This window comes from Arvicanthis niloticus, chromosome 3, assembly GCF_011762505.2.
Source record: "Arvicanthis niloticus isolate mArvNil1 chromosome 3, mArvNil1.pat.X, whole genome shotgun sequence".
Taxonomy (NCBI): Eukaryota; Metazoa; Chordata; class Mammalia; order Rodentia; family Muridae; genus Arvicanthis; species Arvicanthis niloticus.
In genome coordinates this window covers 41,116,721-41,140,463 of record NC_047660.1, presented here as the reverse complement: position 1 = coordinate 41,140,463, position 23,743 = coordinate 41,116,721, and the positions used below count along the sequence as shown (strand labels likewise).

Here is a 23,743-nt window from a genome sequence, read left to right as displayed (position 1 = left end):
GTATTTCTTTTCCTTTCTCTGACTAGACTGCATACTGGAAGGCAGAGGCCATGACTAAATCAGGATTGTATTCTCCCTTACTTTAAATATGAGCTATCTGGCTGATATTATGGAATAATGGAGCAAACATACCATATTTTATTGTTTTCTGCATCTTACAAGGTGTCTGTTGTTGTTGAGTGCTCTGTGGCTTTTTCTTGTAGAACTTTGGAAGGTGAGGATGACTAGACCCAAATTAGAACAAGGAAAACGGCATGGTTGTGAGACAGTGAGGTGTAACTTACAGACGCCCCTTTACTCTGCTGCTTTCATATTTTAACCAGAAAAAAAAAAAACCCAGCTTCTTTGCAGTATTTGAACACATTTAGTCTTTTCTATCTTTCTCAATTTTAAATCCCTATTGCTTGTGTTCCAGTTCATAAGTTCAATACTTAGGGTTTATTTTCTTTCTTGAAAAAAATTAGCAAGAGATTATTATTGCACTGTGATGCCATTAGGATAGGTTCCAGGACTGGGTTCTTTTTCTTCTCTGACTTAGAGTAAAGGAGTGAGAAAGGCAACGTCTCAGCCCTCAGGCAAGTTTCACGGAAAGCCAAGGCGTATGTGCGCGCGCGTAAGTGCAGAACAAAGCACTGGCGAGAACAGGACCAGCCCCCAGGAACGGGAGGCGTCCTGGAGATGTGTCCAAGTCTACCTAGAGGTGGGGGATTGTGTGTGGTTCTTCAGAACTGACTGCCTATGCTATCACAGGTAAAACTGGGATAATACAAAGACACATAAGCGTATTGGTTCCCACCACAGTAACCTCCAGTGTGAGGTTTGAGAGTTCCTTACTTGGAATAGTTCCCTTCAGAGGGGGAAAAAACAAAACAAAAACCACCAAGCCTTTGTCACACAAAGGGAGAAGAACCCAGAAGTGGCCATCTTAAATGTTTAAGTAAAAAGGACATGAGTTTTCCTAGAGCCTCTTTCTAGTCTGTCTGCCCAACAGCTGGTCCCTCAGTCACACAGCTCTAAGTCATGCCACAGAAACCTTGTTTGTGTGTTATTGTAGCAACTGTAGTGGAAGTTCTGTGGGTGGCAGGGCAGACACAGCTCTGCACCACCACTCCCATGCTGAAGATCTCCACTCAGATAATCCCACATCCTAGGCTTCACCACAGAAAGAATTTCAGGCCAGGCCAATATTAAACAAAGCTGGTGGAGAGGCATGTTCTTGTCATTGGCAGTGGTTTGTTATTGGTAGTGGTGGCTTGTTTTGTTTTACAGGTGTGTGTGTGTGTGTGTGTGTGTGTGTGTGTGTGTGTGAGAGAGAGAGAGAGAGAGAGAGAGAGAGAGAGAGAGAGAAAGAGAGAGAAAAAGAGAGAGAGAGAGATCCTGCATGTAGATATGTATACTATGTGTGTGCTTGGTACTTATGGAGGCCAGATATGAGTGCCGGATCCCCTGTAACTGGACAGCACGAGGTCCTCTGTGAGAGCTTCCAGTGTTCTAATGCTTAGCCATCTCTCCAACTCCAAGGATAATCTTCACTTCCTGACTAATTAAGAGAAGTATAGAGCAGCTGTCTCTGATTTTAAGACAACCTTCAAAGAAAAGGTTACATAATTACCTAATTCTTCAGTAAATGAACCAAAAGTATATTCTGTGTGAAGATTTCTGAGTGTTCTCGTGATATCTTACATTTCAATATCATTTTCTTTTCTTTAATTTAGCACAGTAATCTTCCTTCTCAGGTTCCTAGTCATTGCTGTTTTTATGGTGGTGGTGTCTTCAATTTCATACCGTTTTCTGTATTTCCAGAGTAATGTCGTCCTCTTGCTCGACACCACTGGCCGTGCAGTCCGCCGTCTCGTCCTTCCCACAGAAGAGTTTACATCTAAGAAGACTTCCTGGTGGAACAAGGAGGAAGGTGTAAGGAATACCAGATTTGCCTAGAAAATTGTCAGGGATTTTCCCAGCCACCAAGATGGATGCCTGTCTATCCCTCCTGGTACCAAACAACAACAGAAACTAGAAGCCACAGAAGAGTTATTAAGCAATTTTAGATTTTGACATGGGAAGACTGTGTAGTTAGATGTTCCATAAAATAGCAGGCGGTCCCTTTAGTATCCAGCATATTAATGTGAAGATTGCCGGGACTGGACTATTAAAGGGCATTGGAGCTATTTAAGTGGGATATTCATAGCAAATTCTTAGTCATCCAGTCAACTTAATTATTTTCCAATTACAGAGTTATATTTTGGATTTATATGTTAAGATCTTAAGTACAGCAACTGATTTGCCTCTATCAGATACATGTTTCAATTTATTAACTAAATTAAACAAACCATGTAGCCTCACACAAGGAAATTTTTTTCTGCCATTTAGATATAAAATGAAGTTTATCCAGAGCTTTGCAAATAAGCATACATAGTTTATAAAAGACTGAAAAAGTATTTTTTAAGTGTCATAATTGAATTAAGAGCTAAGAAATAAAGTATTTCCTGTATGTGTATATTATCATATAAATTCCATCGTTAACCAGTAATTAGCACCTTTTTAAAACCAGTATTTTGTACTTTTTAAATGATTTATTTTCGGGTGTTTTGCGTACATGTGTATATACCAACATATAGCTGGTGGGAACTGAACCCAGGTCCTCTGCAAGAGTAGCAGGTGCTCTTAACTGCTGAGCCATTTCTCCAGCCCCATTTGGTACTAGTTAAAAATTATTCTGAAGAGGTAGCTTACTGATAGACTGCTTGCCTACCAAGCAAAGGCCCCAAGTCTAAGCCTCAGTACTCAGAACAGAACCCTCAAAATGTCTAAAGAGCTTTAATATATAACATGCAGTATATTTTCAAATGTAGGTTAATCTGTGTTCCCTGAAAGTCTCGGCATGGATAAATGCTTCTCTGCCAGTGGCTGGGATCATGCATTACAGGAGTAGTTAAGAAATCATTCACGTGTATATTTGTTTTGTTTTTCTTTAGGAAACTTACAGAATGTGTAAAGAATTTTCACACAAAAACTGGGTAGTATTCTACAAAGAAAAAGGGTAAGATCTTCACTGTAGAAGATTTTAAGCTGGAATTCTTATTTTGTTCATTCTGTTACCTGATGTAATTATACTTGTTTAGTATAAAACTAACAAAATAAAATCTTATTCTGAAAATAACCCTTCAAAAATCATAGAACGCTGAGACACAGGCATAAGAAATGATACTGTGAGTGAACTGGTGGTGGCGCAGCCCGTAAGGCGTCCACCCGTAGAGGGCGCAGGCCCTCTGCGCTCTCTCTGACCCGTGGGTTCGAATACCGCTCGCTCCTGCGCGTCTCCTCCCACGTCCCGTGGGAAAAAACAAAAAAGAAATGATACTGTGATTATGTAACACAGCCTGGCTACATGGCAGGTGCCACTTCCTGGTATTTTTTCTCATACCTACCCTGACATATTGAGAATTTTGTACACCAGTTTTCTAAACCATCATGTTCCATTACTATTGCTTAGTCTTTAAAATGCGCATCTTTGGGTTGTGTATTATATGGTTACATGGCTACCTCACATTATCCTGGTCGAGTTCTTTCAGATATAATTTTCTTCTTTTTCAGGAATAGCTTGACTGTCCTGGATGTCTTAGAAGGGCTCACTCACACCATCTCACTTCCCATCAACCTCAGGACAGTTTTCCTTGTAGCGGAGGACAAATGGCTTCTTGTGGAAAACGAAACAAATCAGTGGGTAAACCTAAGGGTGTGCTCTCTCATGAAGTACGCAGAGGGCTAACCTCGTCTATCATTGCTCTCCCTTATCTTTTACATTTTAGAAATCTTAAAAGCAAATAAAAACGTGGGCAGTTATAGTCGCAAGCACTTGTGTTTCTCAGCTGGTCACAAACATAAAGTTACACTCTCATTTGCTGCCTGATCCAAGACTCACATCCAGAGGGAGCTCCATTTCTCGGCATGGCAGTGCACACCTGAAATCCTAGCACTCAGAATATGGAGGCAGGAAAATCACCAGTTCATGACCAGCCTGAACTAATAATTGATTCTAATACCAATACCCTGTCTCAAAAAACAATCCACAAGAACAACAAGAAAGAGAGGGGCCTCCATCATAACTGTGCCTGTCTTGTATAGGAAATTGTTTTTAAATTTGTATATACAATGTCATCATTTGGTATGTCTCTTTACAGTATTTTTGAAAAGGTTTTTGGTAATTTGTCATGAAATGTTTAAAGTACAAATTATGCTTAGGAGTTTTGAGAGGAAAAGAATCTAATTTTTCTTGGTCTGTCCTAATGATTGTTAGAAAAGAAAACATTTAAGATAAAATAGATTTAAATTAAGTTAGTCTTCTTGTTTGTTTACAGGAAGTTTCTCTTGACCAAACCTGCACACATTGGTTCTGAGGACACTGGGGCCTGTCAGTTGTATATGTTGAAAGAAGAGCCACCTAGTGCAGGATTTGGGCTCACACAAGGTAAATGCTGCATTCCCTGTGCTTGCTGCTGTGTGTGCGCATGCATGTTATACATACACTGCCCTCCAGGCGGATGAGAGGACAGGAGCATCAGCCTGTGTAATGGTTACAGCACACCAAACAGCTTAGACACTGCACCAGAAGTAGGAAATCAGACTCTTCCACTTACAATTCTTCATCAGGAAGCCATGCTTTGAAACTCTGTGTGAGATCTGTTTAACTGTTGAATGGCTTGTTTGTCTGTTTGTGTCATTTTTTACTTACTATAGTTAGGTCCGAAGTCTAGCCTGGGTTAGCATCTTCCCCCCCTACAGGCTGCCATCTTATCAGAACTTCTGCGCCATTCATCACAGTTTGCCTAGCCTGGCTAGGGTCCTTGATTCAAGAGGATAGTTACTACTGCCAAGTGTTGGGTTGCATAAATCCTTGGACTCACTTTGGGAAGATGCTTTGATGATTAGAACCATTTTCTCAGACAAAATCTGGCACATGTAGTTTAAAATATTTAAAAAATAAAACTTGTCCTTTGTTGTTTGAGTTGTTGAGAATGAAATCTTTCAAAAAAAGAATAACAATAATAATTTCTGGAACATATTCAGATTAAATCATGTCTAAGATGTATCTGACATTTTTCAGAAACAGAGTTCTGCATACCTCATAAAGTTTCAAGTGATCAGCTGACATCTGAAAACCTAACCTCAGCTGTGGGCCAGAAGATTGCCTCTCCTAACCGTGTTCTCTCGGATGAAAAGAGTCACGCTACCATAGTTGTTGGCTTCCCAGACCTCATGGTAAACACCAACCTCTGAAATTGAGGGAACATTTCTCCTCAGTGCAGCCTAGTACATCCCAGCTTGTCTGAAGAAGAGTGACTAAAAGTAATGTCCTGGTAAACATTTTCAGTCAAGCCTACATTTGAAATCAGCCACCAAAACTATATTCTACATATATAGCTTCAGTACTTTAAAAATAGTGTTTAAACTGTGGTATGATAGAATTTAGTATGGAAAATAATTTTTTCCACCTCTTGGAGTTCATGTGACACAGCACTTAACATACTAATGGTGACTTTCTTACCACACCATCCTAATTGTGTGCTCAAAGAATGACAAGAGGAATAAGCTGAGAGTGATCAAAGTGCCATGTGTTCTAGGATTTATATTTAAAGTGATTCTTAAACGTCTTTAAGTAAAAGTAGTCCCTATCTTCCCCCAGTGGAGATGTAGGGGATGAAAAAGAAAGATTATTCCATGACAAGTTGCAATCTGATAGTCTAAGATGTAGTCCTGTACATTGTGTTTAAACATTCAATTTAAATAATTCCCTTTGTGACTCCAAGGTGAGCTGATAGAATCAGTTCAAGATAAAAAGTAGGGTTCCACTTGATGCACCAATCTTACATGCTTCGAAATTTTAGTTTAATTAACAGATAGGAGAGTACTTAGAGATATAAAACATTTGAAATTCAAAGCTGAATAGATAATATGTACCTTAGAACTTTGACATAAGCTTTACTAATTGTCAAGTAACAAGCATTTGCTCGCACATTCTGTAACTGCAGTGCAGATGCCGTGCAGTATGGAGTCTGCGGCAGCCTCGATGGAATGATAGAGCCACGCTCATGAGCTTTCTGCCACCCTTGCTGCTTAGGTAGAAAAATAATAGAGCTTTTCTGTGGAAATAGGACTGTCTAAAAATTGATCTCACCACTGTACTCTGGTTGAAGATATCAGTGTTAACATACAGTGCTACCATGAAAAAGGTAGAAGGCAAAAGCTGTGTATAGGCTATCGCTTATGTTAACCCTATAGAACCCTTTATAGACCATAATGTCATAACCATATTAAAGCCATCCTCTGAATGCTTGGTACCCACCATGAAGGAGATGCCCAGTTAGAATTTAAGTGAAAGGTCAGCTTTCAAAGCAGGTGTACTTCTGAGGCCCAGTACAACATCCACACACCGTACTACTCTAAGCCCTTTCATCCCAATAGTTCTTTTTTTATACAATAATTTCATAGAGTTTTACACATGGGAAAACAGGATGAGATTATACCTCCCATCCTCCCTCCCACAAAGACTGTAATAACAGACCTGAGCTTCAGCTCAGGTGCGATTAACCCTCTAGCCTTTTATCCTTTACCACGTTACCTCCCTGCTTGTATGTGAATTTCTTTGGATTTCTTTATAAGGTTCTACAAAAAGATATGTCATTCCTTATTAGCTTTTTATACAGATATCAAAATCAATAAATTATTATAAACTTATATAGCTTTCTTACCCTAACAGCAAGTAGATATTTTTAAAATCCACAAGAAATATTTTTATCAGTGATGGCCATTATGGGCATTCATTTTGTTATCAAGAGTAAGACAAAGAAAGCAGGTGTGGCAGTGCATGCCTATGATCCCAGCACTCAGGAAGCTGAGGCAGAAGAACTGTAATTTTAAGACTAGACTGTGCTAGCAAGATCTTACCTCAAAACAAACATGAACAGAAGACCAGAATACCCACTGCCACTACCCCAGCCAAATACTATATTATCTTAGACGTGGATCAAAAAGAAAAAAATTGATAATTATTCTGCCTCAAAACTTAGGCCTATAGACTAAGGGAAAGTATTTGCAAACTATATGTCTTAACACAAGACTTTTATCCAGAATACTTAAGATTCATAAAGTTCAAACTAGGCATGGTAGCACATGCCTTTAATCCCAGAGCTCAGGGAAACAGAGGCAGGTCGATCTCTGTAAGTTCGAGGCTAGCCTGGTCTACAGAGTCAGTTCCAGAATAGCCAGAGCTGTTAAACAGAGAAAACCTGTCTCGAAAAACAAAACAACTACAACAAAAAGTCCTTAAAGTTCAACACTAAAAAAACAACCAATTCTTAACATTTCCAAACAATAAGCTAGTGTGAAGTAATACAGGGAAGTCTGGGTGGGGTAAGGTCATCTCTGGTGGATAAGGGATTATTACTGTGTCCTGGGTGTCAAGCATGATGACTACAGTGTCCCTGTGAAGGGGCAGCCTGCTGTGGGAATGGAAACCCTAGGGAAGCACAGGAGTGTGTCCATGAATGGGTGCATCCCCATGTGGGCTCCTGGGACCCAAGCAGGAAGAGCAAGGCTTCAGAGATAAGCCTACTGGTGGAGGTGAGAGATTGGTCACGTTTCGTGGACTTGAGGAAGAAATTAAATATTGTGAGGATAATGTACTATACCAGAGATAGCTGAATGATGTATTAATGGCCAAAAATAAGATAGATTTCTCACAGTCAGGAAAGGGAATTGAAAGAATAAAGCCTGTAGATGTTGGGTTGGAATTTTATATATTTGTAGTTTCCAGTATATTTTAGGGTAGAAATAAAAATAAAATTAATAGTAAGTGTGAAAACATGGGCAAAAGTCATGAAATATAATTGGTCAACGAAGATACGGGGATAGAAAGTAAGTATATGAAAGGTTCTCACAGCCGTTATCCACTAGTAAGAAACTAGAAGCCTTGAAGAGATGCTACTCCATAACCATTAAAATGAAAATATGGACAACACCAAGTGTGGAGTACTGAGTACCTAGTACCCGCTATGAGGGAAGCCACAGCCAATGCATCTCTTGTAGTCTTGTAGAGTACAAGAACAAAATAGCAAAGCCTGAGCACTTTGCCTGCTCTTTCAGTAAGCAGTCCAAGAGAAAAGGAAACACCAGTCCCTGCCTCACACATGAAGGAAAATACGCTCCTTGTGAGTCCTGGACTTAAATGCAAAGACAAAAATACGCTCCTTGTGAGTCCTGGACTTAAATGCAAAGACAATACTTTAAAACCTTTAGAGAAAATGGAGGACAGAGAGAGTTTATAATCCTGGGAAGGATAAATGCATGAAGTAAAACAATGAGAGAAAAATATCCCACAAAATCCCAGAAAAGCTAAATCTGGACAAGGCAGAGACTCGCGGCCAGGAGGGCTCCCAGGGGCTCAAAGTCCCGGCATATTTTTTACTTTATGTGACTAGTAGAGGCATAGGTGTTAATACTACTGGTTTAGTTTCTAAATTACATTTAGAGCACATGTGTGTGCATATCCCTGTGACATTTACACATAGTAGGACAACTTTTAAGAAGCTGCTTTTTACTTGCATCCTGAGAGTCCCAGACATCAAACTCAGATTGTGAGGCTTGGCAGTGATTCCCTTAACTCAACAGTTCATCTTGCTCAAGTTTTATTATTTTTAAAATAACTATACTGCTTTCTTCTCTCTTTGCAGTTATAATTCACTTAAAAATAAAAAATTAAGTATTTTGTACCTGCATAGACAATTACAGTTATTGGTTAAACATATATCTCCTGTGTCATGTTTTTAAAAAAGGATTAGGGAATATCTTAAATTTATCCCCATAAATCTAAGCTAGCATTGGCACTAGCTCAAAGGGCAGAATAGTCTAAGCATTGTGACGAGCAAGCGTAATAGATGCGCGATTTTAACACCGTTTCTCCTTTTTCTTCCCTTTTCTTTTTATTTATATTTTTTTCAGTCACCCAGTGAAGTTTATTCGTGGAAGAGGTCTTCATCTTTGGGAAAACCAAGAGTCACCAACATGACAGTCTATACAGGGAGGCGGACAAATGTTACCCCAAGGCACAGCAACTGTGTGACTCTCACGCACACTAATCAGGTGGTGAGGATTCTGCCTGCAGGAGAAGTCCCTCTGAAAGACATCTACCCAAAAGGTGCGGAGCCATTTCAGCTTGCCAACATGGTTGAAGGCAGCTTGCTTTTGTGGGGAGATGTTTAGTTTATCATTGTCATTTTCTACGTACAGGTATAAATGACCCAGACAGTTAAAGTAGCTAAACACCTCTGTGTGTTGGAAGTTTGTGGACACCCCCACATGGTCGGTACTTGTGGGCTCTGCCATGTTCATCTTCATCCATACTGCATCTGTGTGTACCTTAACTTACTTAGAACTCAGCTTCTGAGAGCTTGCACGCAGAGAGTCTGTGGACAGATTGCTTTATCCCAGTCACCTCATGTTGATGACTGTGTAAGAAGCACAGTATTGATCATTTCTGTGTCCATCTATTCATTTTCAAAAGCCCTGTTATTATTAGCTTGCTTTTATTTAACCTGTGTTCAACCTCGGGTATAGGGAGAGAAAGTAAATAAGCTGGGATCACCTACAAGTATCCTGAGGGGTGCTGATCTGTGCCGAGCTCTCCCACGAGAGCTCTAGAACGCTCCTTCCAGATCACACTGGAATTCAGCATAGCCACTGTAAAAGCCATCATTTGCAAGGCTGTAGAGCTGTTATCCTGTACTTGTATGTGTCATATTAGTGTGGTCTTTGTGGATATAATGCTAAAGCGGTAGATTGTTAATCCGCTCTGAACTCTCCACCGGCAGCAGGCGCTTCTCGATACCACTCACCAAAATGTCTGGATTCATGAAAGACACACATACACAGCCTTATATTTTAAATGCCTTAAACAGTTTTGTGGCTGGGTACTTCCAAACCTCCCTGTGGCTAGCACAGTCTCCCCCTCCAATATTCCTGAATCATTACTTCCTAATCTATAATCTATTGATCTATGTTCCATCTCTGCTACCCCAGACCCAATTGAGGGAGTGGCCCCAGGGCCGCTTCCTTGACTCTTATATGGTGTATGCTTTCTCTCCTGCTCCCTCCCGTCTGATCTCTCTGCTTCCCAGTTGTGGTGATTCTAAAAACTCCTCACTTTTGCTCCCTTGCCTGGGAAATCTGAAGCCCTGCCTCTGTGTTCCTTGCACAGACATGGACTACAGACAACTTTTTTACCCAGTCAGAGCCCAGCATAGATATGAGGGTTCTATGTGATTTGGGAGCCAAATTAACTCAAATAGCATTAGAACCAATCCACAATATAATGCTAAATGTATTATAGCTGTTACTCAGTTTCAAAGACCTGTTTAGATGATTATACTTAGAATTTGTTCTTTCCAAACTGAAACTCATGAAAATCAATCAACATTTCTTTAAAATACTTGGCATGGTAGAAGCAGCAGCTCAATGATGTGGCAGCTGCAGTACAGCACAGCATTAATATATATATTAGTGTGTGTATACACACATAATCAAGGTGTGTATACACACACTATATTATACACACAGGAGCAGCTTATGACCCAGCTGATGACAATTAAGTGATTCCTGACAGATGTGTGGGAGTTAATGAAATGAAGGAATTATGACAGGAAAGGGGGGCCAAGTAACAAGTGTGGGAACTGGGTAGACACTTCCCACCATAGCACAGTGATCTTCTATCCACCCAGAAACACAGGGCTTCCCCTGACCCCGCTTCTCATCACTCATGTCTATGCTCCTTTATCCATCTTGTCCCTGTGATACAGCTCAGGAGTGCTTGTTAGATTAGATTCTATTGCCATCATCCCATGAGGATACAGTCAAGGGCCAGCATGGCCCCATCAGAATTACTTATTCCCTTTTTGCCCTCCTCACCTTTATCAGTGATAGTTTGAACATTCGCATTTCTTCTGATTATAGACAGTACATTTCACTGTTTTTACTATATTGTTTTGTAGAATTGATGAATATAAACAGTTGCTTGGCCATCATCACAATTAGTAAAGAAATATCTTCCTGACCCATTACTGATAACAGTAGTCAAGCCTTCCAGCTGCCTCCAGTTCCTACTGATCTAATTTCTGTCCTTACAGATTTGCCTTAAACATGATGCTGTACTAATGGATTCATATAAATGTATATAAATTAATTTTTGAATATAAATGTAATAATGTATGTAATCCTTGAATCTGGCTTCTTTCACTTAATAATGTCTTTAAGAATCATTTATGTTTTGTGTCTGTGCTTGTTTGGCTTAGTATTGCTGTGATAAGACATCGTGATCGAAAACAACTAGGGAACAAAAAGGTTTTTTTCACCTTGCAGCTTGTGGGCCATCATGAGGGGATGCCAAGACAGAAATACAGGAAACCTGAAGCAGAGGCCACGAGGGAGTGCTTCTTACTGCCTTGCTCACCCATGGCTTGCTCAGCCTACTTTCTCATGCAACTCAGGACCATTTGCTTAGGAGTGACTCTGTTTACAATGGGCCAGGCCCTTCCACACAGATCATTAATGAAGAAAATGCTCCAGAGGATTTCCAACAGGCCAGGAGATAGAGGTTTCTCAGTTGAGGTTCCCTCTTCCAAGGTGACTAACTTGTCTGAAGTAGACAAAAACTAGCCAGTCCATTGCCAGTATACTGTGCTGACTTATTCAGTGTAGCAGTCTATAGTATGGTTATACCACTACGTGTGAGTATGCTACCATTTGTGTATCCATTCACAAATTGATAGAGACCTAGATTGTTTCTTCTCTTACATAGTAATAAGGCCTCTATAAGCACTTGTGCATAGGTTTTTCAGTGAGCCTAAGTTTTTGCTTTACTTGGGTAAATTCTTAGGAATGGCATTTTATATATATATGTATATGTATATATACACATATATATTTTATATATATACATATATACATACATTTTATATATACATATATATATATTACATATATATGTATATATACATATATATATCTTACAGTAATACTGCTAAACTTTTCTGAAATGGTCAGGCTCATTTGCATTTCTCTCAGTAGTAAACGAGAGTCCAGTTGTTCCACATCCTTGCCAGGACTTGATGCTGTCAGCTTCCCATTCTTGTGAGAGGTGGACAGTACTTCTCACTACAGCTTTTATATTGTATTGCACTTTTATTTAGTGTGTGGAAGGGGCTGGCATTTACCTTGGTATGCATAAAGAGACCAGGGGACAACATGCAGGGTTTGGGTTTTCCTTCCATCACATGGGTTCTGGAAATTGAATTCAGGTTTTCAGGCTTGACGAGAAATGTCTTTACCCACTGAGCCATCTTACCAACCCTTATTATGGTTTTAATTTTTTTTTCTACCACCCAGTCACGTTTATATATTTTCATCTGTGTCCAGATGTAAAAATAACTTTTAGTCACCGGATAAACATGTATACACACATACATAAAGACTGTTACTAGAAAACGTCAATCAATGAAACTTTTTAGTAAAGCATATGTCACTTTAAATCAGTGAATACAGACAGAAGAACCAAAATTCTAGTGGCCAGCAGAAATGCATTGGATTACATTTCCAAAAGAAGTGAATTTTGTAAAGTAACTTAAGTTGCCTCTGCAGACTCTCTTGATTGTTTTACCCGACAGTCTTTATGCCTGCCCTAATCTTGGCCCTGTGTGTATAAACGCTCCACTGTTCTGGAGACTCAGTGGTAAACACGGCAGCAATGACTTCCCTTTAATGGTGAGTGGACTAATCCCTAAATACAGTTTGTACCTATCTCTGAAATACACCTGGGCTATAACCATAGTGGAAATATACTAAGCCTCCATCTTCCTAAGTGTGGGCCCATTTAGAATGGATGGATAACGCTAAGTTTGGAGAGAAACTCGGCTGCAGATACACTTCCTTAATTCTTCCATGAATTCCACTCAAGGATACCCATAAGGATCTTTCTGTAAATACTTTTGTCTCCTGGTTTATTTTTAGAGCAGTAAACTTTACTGTGGATTCTTTTTAAGTACTTAGCGCTATCGCCACAACACTGCCAGGCACCTGTGTGACCACAGAACCCTTTGCTGCTTTGTGAAATGTCTTAATCGGTATCAATTCTTGCTTTCTCCTGATGGAACAGAAGACAGAGTCAGCACTGCATTTTTCTCCTCCTTTATCCGTGGAATTAATTGTGGACAAAAAGAAAGAATGATGTAGAAAAAGATTTTGAAACGAGTAGACATGTTGTGTGTCTGCAGTGGTCAGAAAATGCCCTTAGAGTAACTCAGCTTCCTGTTGTGTGCTTTTGAAAATGTCCTTAAGTAACAAAGCAGCCGGTTAGGTTAGTTAGATAGGCAGTGATAGCTTCAATAGCTTGTCCCTTTTAGAAAAACAAGACAAAAAACAACAACAACAAAAACGTGGTCAATAAATACATATTTGTAGACCAAATATAAATTCATCTCATTTCAGCTAGATTGTAGAACCAGAAATTGCCAAAAAATTATAAATGGTATACAACTTTATCAAAGATTGGCTTTACTCCACAGAAGCACAAGGCAGACAGTGTGACTTGTGACAAGCACAATGCAGATGGTCACCTGGGGACAACTGCTCCAGCTGGGTGGGTAGATTACATCTTAACCCTTTTCCTTGGCCCCTGTCCCTGGTGCCCCTGTCTCTGGCATTCACACACACACACACACACACACACACACACACACACACACGCCTTTGAATCTCTCGAATCTCTCACACCTGGCTCCAAATCGACAATTCCCACTCTGGAATCTTTTCTATGTCCCCAGAGGTCCACAGTGGCTCAAAAAGGAAAAGCAAAGACAAAGGGAGGAACTTTGGCTCTCCGTGCTGTGAGCCCCTGCCCTTCCCAACATGCTGGTTAGCATGTCTGCTGCAAAGTTAGCACACACGCCTCTGCTGCCTACGCAAAGGTGCACTGAGGATTCTAGACAGCCCGTTTCAGAAAAATCCTTCACCTTGAGTTTTTTTAAAGAGCCAATTTGGTTGGTTGTTTGGTTGGTTGGTTTGTTTGTTTTTTAATCCTTCAATTGCAGACATAAACTAGAACTGCTGTTATTGTTTGTTTTGATTTTTCTTTTTCTGGTGTTTGTTTGTTTGTTTGTTTTATGAACCATACTCAATGGATACAGTGTGAATATTCTGGGCATTTCATTCTAATCCAAACTGTAATAAAAATGATGGAAGATAGGAAGATAGATGGTACACATGTAGCTAGACAGACAGACAGACAGACAGACAGACAGACAGACAGAAATCTTTAAAAGCATGTATGTGTTGTAAAAGTGTGTGGTTTTCCCAGAGTTTCACCCTTGTGTCCACTTTGTCATCTGCACCTTTAACACTTGGCTTGTGTCATGACTTTATTTTCAGATGTTACTCCCCCACAGACAGCTGGCTACATAGAGGTTACTGATCTTCAAGCAAAGAAACTCAGATACATCCCTGTCCCCAGGTAATCTCTCTCTGCTCTGTTCTAACTGTGGTTTGTCCTATGAAAGCAGGAAACTTTTGCCATTCCCCGTTCACCACCGGGTTCACCTGCATGGCCTCACACTGTAGTTGGACAATTCCCAGAGACTTTGGTGGAGCGTGTTCCCTCTCACTGCTCATGGCTCCTGCCATTGTCCTGCTGTGGTGGCAGAGCCTTTAAAGCAGGGAGCTGTGTGATTGCAGCAGGCAGAGCCGAGCCTCTCTGACCCAGAACGCAGATGTGCTCTCCCTGCAGCCCTGCACGCCTGCCAGGCTCCTGCTTTCCGGCTGAAGTTGCACCTGCCTTTGTCTGTTGTAGCTCCATTCTTCTGCCCTTTGCTTACTGCCAGCCAAAGCCTCCCTCTAATCCTTCCACTCCACTTTAATCTAGATCACGTTCCCTCCCTGTTGTGCCTCGTCTCATGGGACTGAACCCTTCACAACACAGTGGGTAGAGCCTTGCCCGAAGTCCCAGGAGAGGGGCCTAGAGAACTCTCTGGAATTAGATGTAGGCCAGGCTGGCATGGCAGAATCTGAAGGCTACCCAATGCAGCAGCAGGTGTGTCTCTTTACCCTCCTCTGACTCCCAGAAGAAAGCAGCTAGGTAGGCATAGCAATGCAGAATTCGGGAACAGCTTCATTGCTTGTGACCTTTAGTCAGACTTTAAATTTATGAAAAATGAAGTCATTGACCAGATAGGTAAATTATCTTTCTCTAATACATGTGGCTTCTTAGAATACCTTAATATGTTGGCTTAGTGAGAGATGTTTTTTAATCATTTAGGGAAATGTCTTATTACATTTTAAATGAACAATTAGTTCAAGAATCAAAGCAAATAACATCGCGTAATGTTTTAGTTAGGGTTTATATCTCTGTGATAAACACTGTGACCAAAAAAAAATCGTAGGAATCTCAGGCCCACACTATCACTGAGGGAAGTCAGGGCAGGAACCCGGAAACAGGAACTGAAGCAGAATCCATGAAGGAGTGCTGCTTACGGACTTACTCTCCATGGTTTGCTCAACCTACTTATATAACCCAGAACCTCCTGCTCGGGGTGGCATCACCCACAACAGGCTATCCCCTCACACACCCTTATCAATCATGAGTCAATAAAATGCTCTACAGACTTTCCTATAGACAAGCTGGTGCAAGCATTTTTCTCAATTAAGGCCTGTCTTCTCAAACACACCTACATTTGTGTCATATTGTCAAACCCAGCATAATGATATGTTAGCATTTCTGAAGTATTGTCATTTCCTAGTGTTCTCTATACGCTGTTTGCATCTGTGTTCATTACATTCTATATGAGCTACTTATTCTGTGGGCAGGGAAAGGACTCCTGGAAGGGAGCTGCAGGCACAGCAAGTGCTGGCTGGGCACACAACTCATTCCTTTACACTGAAGCTGTCTAATTGATGCACAGTGCACCCCATCTGAGTGATAGCTCTTAGAGCTGCATAAAGAACATAAGCAGGGTTGGGGATATACTCAGAGGTGGAGTACATGCCCAGCAATGTGCAATGCCCAGGGCTTAGGCCTCATTACCAGAGGAAAAAACAAGGAAAATGAATTTTAATGATATGTTTTATTTAAACTAATATCTCTAAGACAATATTTTTGAGATTTTTCAGTATAAAAATTTTAATATAGGTTAGATATTATGGTATATGTCTTTAATACTAGCACTTAGAGAAGAGAAACCATCCAGAGATACATAGTAAGACCCTGTGTCAAAGAAAAAAAAAAGTCTTTCAAATCTCAGTACTTATTTTACACTTCTAACACATTTCACATGATCCATTACTTATATGATTGTCCTTCTATCCTGATTTTCTGTTGAAATTAGCCATTGCTATATTTGACACACAACAGAGAGGAATGAACCATCTAAATTTAAGGTAACTTGTGTGTGTGTGTGTGTGTGTGTGTGTGTGTGTATGTGTGTCTGTGTGTGTGTGTCTGTGTGTGTGTCTGTGTGTGTGTGTATGTGTGTTTGATAGTTAAATTTCTGCTGAACATCAGAAGTGTTCTACGTGATGCCTTTCTTAGTTACTGTATTTTTGCTCTGATAAAACATCATGACCAAGACAATTTTCGAAAGAAATAATTTCATTGGGGGCTTGCTCACAGTTGTACAGTGTTGGTACATGATGGTAATGGCAGAGAGCATGGCGACAGGCAGACATGGCACTGAAACTTTAGCTGAGAGCTGACATCCTGATCTACAGGCAGAAGACAAAGAGAGAGAAAGAAGAGGCTTATCATGGGCTTTTGAAACCTTAAAGCCCACCCTCAGTGCCATACCTCCTCAGGCGAGGCCACACCTCCAAATCCTTCCCAAACGGTCCCTCTAACTGGTACCAAGCATTGAAACAAAATGAGCCTATGAGGCCATTCTCATCCAAATCACAACAGCTAACTTCATATAATAAAAAACATAACAGAGTTGCATAACTGCAGAGCCAAGTTTCTTATATCATATATTTGAACTAGATTACATTTTTATTCTGTGGTGCTGGGGGTTCCACATGCAGTGCTCTACTAGTAAGCCCTGCCTCCCTCCATGTACTCACATCTTCTTTGTGGCTAGATTCACAGGCAAACAGAACTTCCTCCCTCCCCATGCTCGCACAGCAAGTGCGTTGACCACTGAGCCGTCTCCTCAGCCCCAACGTATGTGCATCTACCTTCATTGCACATACCTCAGGCTGTTCTGTGCTGTGAGATGGGTAAGAGCAGACAGAAAGCAACCCTGCATTGGAAAAGAACAGGTGCAGCTCTCCAAGGCTGAGGGAACACATTTCTTGGGGCAGCAGGGGTGGGTGGGGTAGCCTTACACCCATTAAGGAGTCACCTGCCTGCTCTGCGTGGTTTCTGATCTTCCTCCGGGCTCTTCTTTCAGTGCAGAGTCTCTCTCGCCATACACCGCATGGATATCTGCTATTTCGGACACAGATGCTCTGCTGGCTGAGTGGGATAAGAGCAGTGTCGTGACTGTTGATATGGGAGGGCGTGTCAGGCTCTGGGAAACTGGACTCGAACGTCTGCAGCAGTCGCTCATGGAATGGAGAAACATGATTGGACAAGACAGTGACAGACACATGCAGGTATCGCTTGACTTGACCTTTCCTCTCACAAATTAATTGGGTTTTAAATGCCACCATTAAGGGGACTTCTGGCTTAGCCACTCTAACAGCTGCTTAAATGGCTAAAACTTATTTTTAGACTCTTAATAGGAAAAACAATCTATCCATCTTAAGAGTGACAAAGTAAGACTGTGTCTTAGTCTTCTGCCAATGCTAAATGCTACCAATATTACAATATACAAATATAATTAACTTGTAGTTTTTAAGTCATAAGCATCTCTTGGTTTCTGCATCTTTCTTTTTTTTCCTTATATCAGCTTGGTTGTTGACATTTGTGCATGCTGCCTAGGAAAAAAAAAAAAAACTGGGGCTGTTGTGTACAGCCTATCCTTTAAGGTCCAAAGCTCAAGACTGAAGAAGGTCAGCAAAGTATGCCTCCAGTAGAGTTTGTACCAGCACCTATTTGCAGGCGGTGCAAGCTTGGCAGGTACCGTGAGTAGGTGCAGCTCTGAGAGAGAGAGAAGCACAGCCATTGGAAGGCGAGGAAGGCCACAGCTGCAGTGAAGCTGCACTCGGTATCTAATCTTGATGCTGACAAGAACTAGCTAGAGGAACCAGGAAAGCAGCAGACTTACTTATACTGAAGTGTAAATTAATAAAGATCAACTTGCAATTGATTTTAATCTTCAGAAAAAAAAATCTTTTCTTGTTAAATATCATTGTTATATAGCAAACAGAAAGGTAGTCTCCAAAATTAGTTAGTTGGCTTACTAATTAGTGAATGATTGAAAGAAGGGTAGGTTGCTACCAGCCCCATCACTCTGCAAACCACCATTAACTAGGTAAGGCATGGGCTGCTCTTCCAGAGGTCCTGAGTTCAATTCTCAGCAACCATATGGTGGCTTGCAACCATCTGTAATGGGATCTGATGCCCTGAGCTGCAGTATACTCACATACATTAAATAAATAAATCTTTTTTAAAAAGTGGTAAGGCATTACCATGTATCATTTCATCAGTAATTGATTAATAATTATTATTTTATATGATTTTCCTTAAAAGAGATTAAGTATATTTGTGAATGAATGATACATTGTTCTCTTAGATTTTTTTTTTTTAGCTTACAAGTATGTTTAAATCTCAATACAAAATAGGCTACTGACCTCCAATACTTTTGAAGAGACATAACTAATTAGTTTACTTAAGTTAAAGCAAAAACATTGCGGAAAGCAATGCTGGTAAGTCGGTAGCTCTATAGCAGCAGCAGCAGGACGGCCCTTGCATCCACTGTGCTTAGTGACTTTTAGGGAGCTGTTCCTGTGGCTCTGTTCAGAACTGTTATAAATTGTAGCTTCCTAGCAGTCAGTGCTATTGTGTTTGAACTCCTAGTGTGTGTTCCTTGAATTTCTCAAATAGTGTAGAGATCTAAAGTCGGGCCTTACCTATGGCCGAGATGTGTATGAGTGTGGCGGCACACGCCTGTGACCCTAGCACTTGTTATGTGAGCGAAGACAACCATACCAGCTTGAGCTACATTAGTGAATTCTGGATAATCCAGGCTCCATAGCAGGACCCTGTCTCAAAAGTATAAAAAAAGAAATAAAATGGGGCTGGGCATGGCAGTGCACACCTTTAATCCCAGCACCTGGGAGGGAAAGGTAGGCAGACCTCTGAGTTCAAGGCCAGTTTGGGCTACATAGCAAGTTCCAAAACAGCCAGGGCTACATAGAGAAGCCCTGTCTCAAAAACAAGTGAAAGAAAAGGGAGGGGGGAGGGAAGGGAAAGGAAGGGAAGGGAAGGGAAGGGAAAGAAAATATTGGTGACTAAATTAAGCCTCATTTCTTTTTCTAAAAGAACTTTGAAAGAATCTTTACTTATAATTTTAATAATGTTTAAACGTAACCCCTATTTCTTTGTGCTTTAGTGTGTAGCTTTTTTCTTCCCAGGGCTTCTCTGAACATATTGCAAGTCTCTGCTCTTCCAGCTCCCAGGTCTAGTAATGGTACACAAGAATTAACAGCTTCCTTTCTGCTCTATCTTGTCTAAACTAAATGACACTGGCAACTGACACTAAATAGTTAAGCTATCTAACTTAGAAATGAGCAAAATTATCTCAAGAATAACCAAAATACTATTATATAAACTTCCTCTAATCAAATGTTTCTCAGAAATGTATAACTTTATGTCCTCAGCTCAAAGTTCAAAGAGCAGACATAGAAAAACTTAGTAATAGCGTAATACAAATCAGAATTAAGTGGTATTTTGATGGGGAGAACTAGGTGTGAGCATGCTCCTTTTGCTCCATTCGTCCTCAGTCTGCATGGATGATACGAAGCATGCACACTTGAACACTCAGGTTTGTGAGTTTGCATCCTCGGGTTAAGTGGCCACAATGAACTCTCAAAATCGTCTGTCACTGTTTGTGCTTTTGGTCAAATTTCCTGGTGAATAATGAGGCAGAATGCTAATTACTCTATTTAGGCCCACTCGTGTTGTGATTTACAAGTAGATTATGCAGCCAAATCTGAGTCACTGAGAGTAATAAGAGGTAAGACGTGTCTCTACAGTTAGCTCCCCTCCTAGTCAAGCTGCAAGCAGCCTCATTAGTGGACTCTACTCAGAAGACTTCTGCTCCTGGCTTTGGAGTCTGGGAAATCCGTCTTACAGAAGTAGTGAAGAAAGACACTTAGTTCTTGTTGCCCTGCTGCTCCTCTCGGACTCTGGTGGAGTACCCCATCTCCATCTAGTGGCCAAGAGCTGTACTACACCTTATTGAAATGATTACCTTTGCACTCGAGCACTTGGGAGATTTCCACAGTTCCCTGTGTGGCTCCTGTTGGCTAGTGGATGCTTCTTTATTTAGGTCAGCAGTGATGGCCTGGAAAACAATCTTTCAAGCCATCTGCTTCATCTTTCCATGATTCTTCTGAGTAGAGCAGACGGACTGTCCTCAGACACACAGACAGTAAGCTGTGCTGTCCTTGCTGTCTTTGCTGCCGTCTGTGTCTAGCAGCATCAGCTTTGAGGACATACCTGTTTGAGTTTTTGTTAATGAAATCTTTGCTATATTTTCAAATGATAACACAGGGGAGAACTTACTGAACTCTTCATATAATGTATATTCATAATTTGACACTCTGATAAGAGCATGCATTTTTCCTATAGTTAGAACAACTAAAACAATAAATTCAAGTATTACTACAACTGGAGTCCCTAAACTCAAGAGTTATTACTTTTAACTATATTTTCAGAACCATGGGCTATTATAAGCCAAAACTCATCTAGTTATATTTCACAATGTTGCTTATTTTCTTAATTTTATTACATATTTATTCTTCTAAACAATTCTATTAAATCTACACCATTTTCCTCAAAAAATCAAATCATCATGTCTGCAAAGCTGTCAGTGACTGTTCTCGTGAGAAAAGGTTGAACAGTTATAGCTTTCAAATGTCATTTTCCAGTTACAGCAGGAAAATCAGAAAGCAGATCTCCATATGGCACTGCTGGAATCTCTGTGGCTTTTGAAGAGTGTTCACTTAACCATAAACTTTAAAATGGATAGAATGTTCTGAATCACAGTACGGGGCTAGAACCCACATGCCGGAAAGAAGTGCAGACAAAAGACACTCTGGGACTGTGAATACATGTAGTTTATTGTACATAGAGAGGTGCAGTTTTGTTGCTGTGATAAAACACCCCAACCAGGGCAACTTATAAAAGAAAGTATTTAATCGGGCTCGTGATTCCAGAGGATTAGGGTCCATGATGGTGGAGTGGAAGCAGGGACAGCTGCGTACTCAAGTCCCGAGCCACAAGCAAGAGGCAGAGAGAGCACTTGGGGTGGCTGGTTCTGAAACCTCAGAGCCCAGCCCCAGTGATACACCTCCTCCAACAAAGCCACACCTCCTAGTCCTCCCCAAACAGTTCCACCAACTGGTGACCAAGTATTCACAGGTGTGAGCCTCTGTGGGCCATTCTCATTCAAACCACAGTGGGTGCCTAATGGTTGGCAGATTTGTTTGTTTTTAGCAAGGAAAAAATAATGCAAGTTTATTTTATCTAATTTTTACTATTTAAAATAATTTTTAAATTTAAATTTATTTTGATCATATTTTCTCCTTCCTAAGTCCTTCCAGATCTTCTCCCCCTCCCTACCCTTTGTTCTTTCTCAAGACAAACAAAAACCCAATGCAACAACAAAGCCCTCCAGTCCAAGAAAACAAAGCACCATCCAAACAGAAAAAAAAATCACCAAACTGTAAACCAAATAAAAAGCACATGTATACGCATGTATACACACACACACACACACACACACACGAGTCCATTATATGTTGGTCAGCTACTCCTGATCATGAGGCCTAAGGACCTGGAGTGATTGATATACCCAGTGTCCCAGAAAAAAACAAAACTGATTTTCCCTCCGCAGGTATAAGTGACAGTTCTGTGGTTAAGGCTGGCCTTTTCTAGCCACTGGCTCAGTAGGTTTGTACTTTTAAGATTTCAGTTGGATGATAAAGTCTATTTTCAGATTAATTGCTACTCTTACATATATTTAAACTTATTTTTCCCCAGTATACAAGCAGTTATCTTAAGATCTTTTAGTGGTACAGAGTGCTCTGTTAAGTTTTCAAAGAAGGCATGGTCCACTTATTCTTTGTTCTTTGCCTTGGCCAATAACTCTGGAAACAGTCTGCTTCAGTGTGTCGCTGTTACAGAATGATTCAAGCCTTGTAGGATTGTTGTTATAAAGTATAAATCAGGGATGGCGGGAGTAGAGGAGTTCTTGGTGGGCCCATGCTGAGACATTCCCCTAACAACAACACTGCTTGACAGGCTTAGTATAAAAGAAAGTTTATTTGGGGGGAAAAGGTAGGGATCGGGGATCTGGAAGTGAGTAGAGGCAGAGAAAGGAGGACAGAGAATGGCAGAAGCCGAGAAAGAAGGGCTGGAGGGTGAACACGTGGGAACAGAGAGAGAGAAACGAGAGGCAGAGGGGCTGGGGTAGCAGGCAGTCCTGTTTCTGTGCTGCGCACCTGGCGGCAATGACACAGGCTGTTGCTAGGTTGCTGTTGGGAGGAGCCCAGCGGAATTGTCTGCAAGCCAACAGTTGTTACATGGGCTTGGGGATCTCCTTTTTCCAGAAAGGCAATGCCTTTCATGATCTTTTGCAGTTTCCTGCTGAATCTCTACTCATGTACACATACTCTTTTACTGTTTGCCCAAGTAGTGACCCTGGGGCTATGCCTATAATGGTTTTTCTATTGTTCATTCCTGCTAGAGAAATCTATAGAAATTACTCTTGGCTCTGTAAGGTTCTCAGGAGTACCTACTAAGAAAGTAAGCTCTCCTGGCAGGTGTCCCTTGGATGTCCTGGCCGGCAGTGAGCAGGGGCGACGATCTGTGCCGAGTTCTGTGGTGTAAATGTTTCCTCTCTGTTGATTTCAAGCTACCAGAGGTTAACAGTCTGTTTACAAAATTCCGGAATATTGTGTATGCAGTGATCTCTCATAAGCAGGTAGGGTTTGGTTCCCTGTGCCACTAGTTGAACTATCTTTATGCCCAAACCTTTGAGAACTGTGATGGTTTCTAGAAAGGAGCAAAACTGACAGTATATAAGGTAGTACACTGCTCTCTCTGGGAAATAGAGAGACCCGTGGTTCTCTCAACTACAGATAGCAGTGTCTTGGGGGGGGGGGGGGCAGAAGCAAAACAAAGCAACCAGCCAAAGAAAACCCTTTTTTCCTCTCCAGTGCTGGGATTGAACACAGGGCCTCACACATGCCAGGCAAATGCTCTTAATCTCACCCTCAACCTACTCAGACCCTAGGATCAACATTTGGGTTTGAGAAAAGAACTAAAAAAAAGTCTGCCTCCCAGGGACACTCTGGAACTCAGGTGTGGGGACTGCCTTTCTTACATGCGTTGCAGTTCAGAAACAGTCACTAGTCAAGTTTTCCATCCCTCCAAGGATTCCCGTCCATCACAGCATCAGAAATAACTACATCTAACACAGTAAAACCAACAATCACTGCCCTAAAAAGAATTAGGAAGTTTATGATCCTTGGGAGGCTATGAGTT

General features: G+C 40.9%; 1 protein-coding gene and 1 long non-coding RNA gene across 3 annotated transcripts in view; both read left to right on the top strand.

Annotated features, from left to right (window-relative positions):
- Nucleotides 1-23,743, top strand: part of Vwa8 (von Willebrand factor A domain containing 8) — a 320,110-nt gene that overhangs the window by 220,839 nt on the left and 75,528 nt on the right. For both annotated transcript variants that reach the window (XM_034497994.2, XM_076930688.1), the window contains 8 exons: nucleotides 1,804-1,914; nucleotides 2,976-3,040; nucleotides 3,595-3,720; nucleotides 4,359-4,468; nucleotides 5,105-5,259; nucleotides 8,998-9,193; nucleotides 14,473-14,554; nucleotides 17,478-17,682. In XM_034497994.2, coding sequence (XP_034353885.1) covers nucleotides 1,804-1,914; nucleotides 2,976-3,040; nucleotides 3,595-3,720; nucleotides 4,359-4,468; nucleotides 5,105-5,259; nucleotides 8,998-9,193; nucleotides 14,473-14,554; nucleotides 17,478-17,682 — 1,050 coding nt within the window. The remainder of the gene's footprint in view (nucleotides 1-1,803; nucleotides 1,915-2,975; nucleotides 3,041-3,594; nucleotides 3,721-4,358; nucleotides 4,469-5,104; nucleotides 5,260-8,997; nucleotides 9,194-14,472; nucleotides 14,555-17,477; nucleotides 17,683-23,743) is intronic.
- LOC143441668 (uncharacterized) lies at nucleotides 11,536-13,687 on the top strand. The gene is made up of 3 exons (XR_013109250.1): nucleotides 11,536-11,673; nucleotides 12,714-12,810; nucleotides 13,611-13,687. It is a non-coding gene; the product is annotated as an uncharacterized LOC143441668 (long non-coding RNA).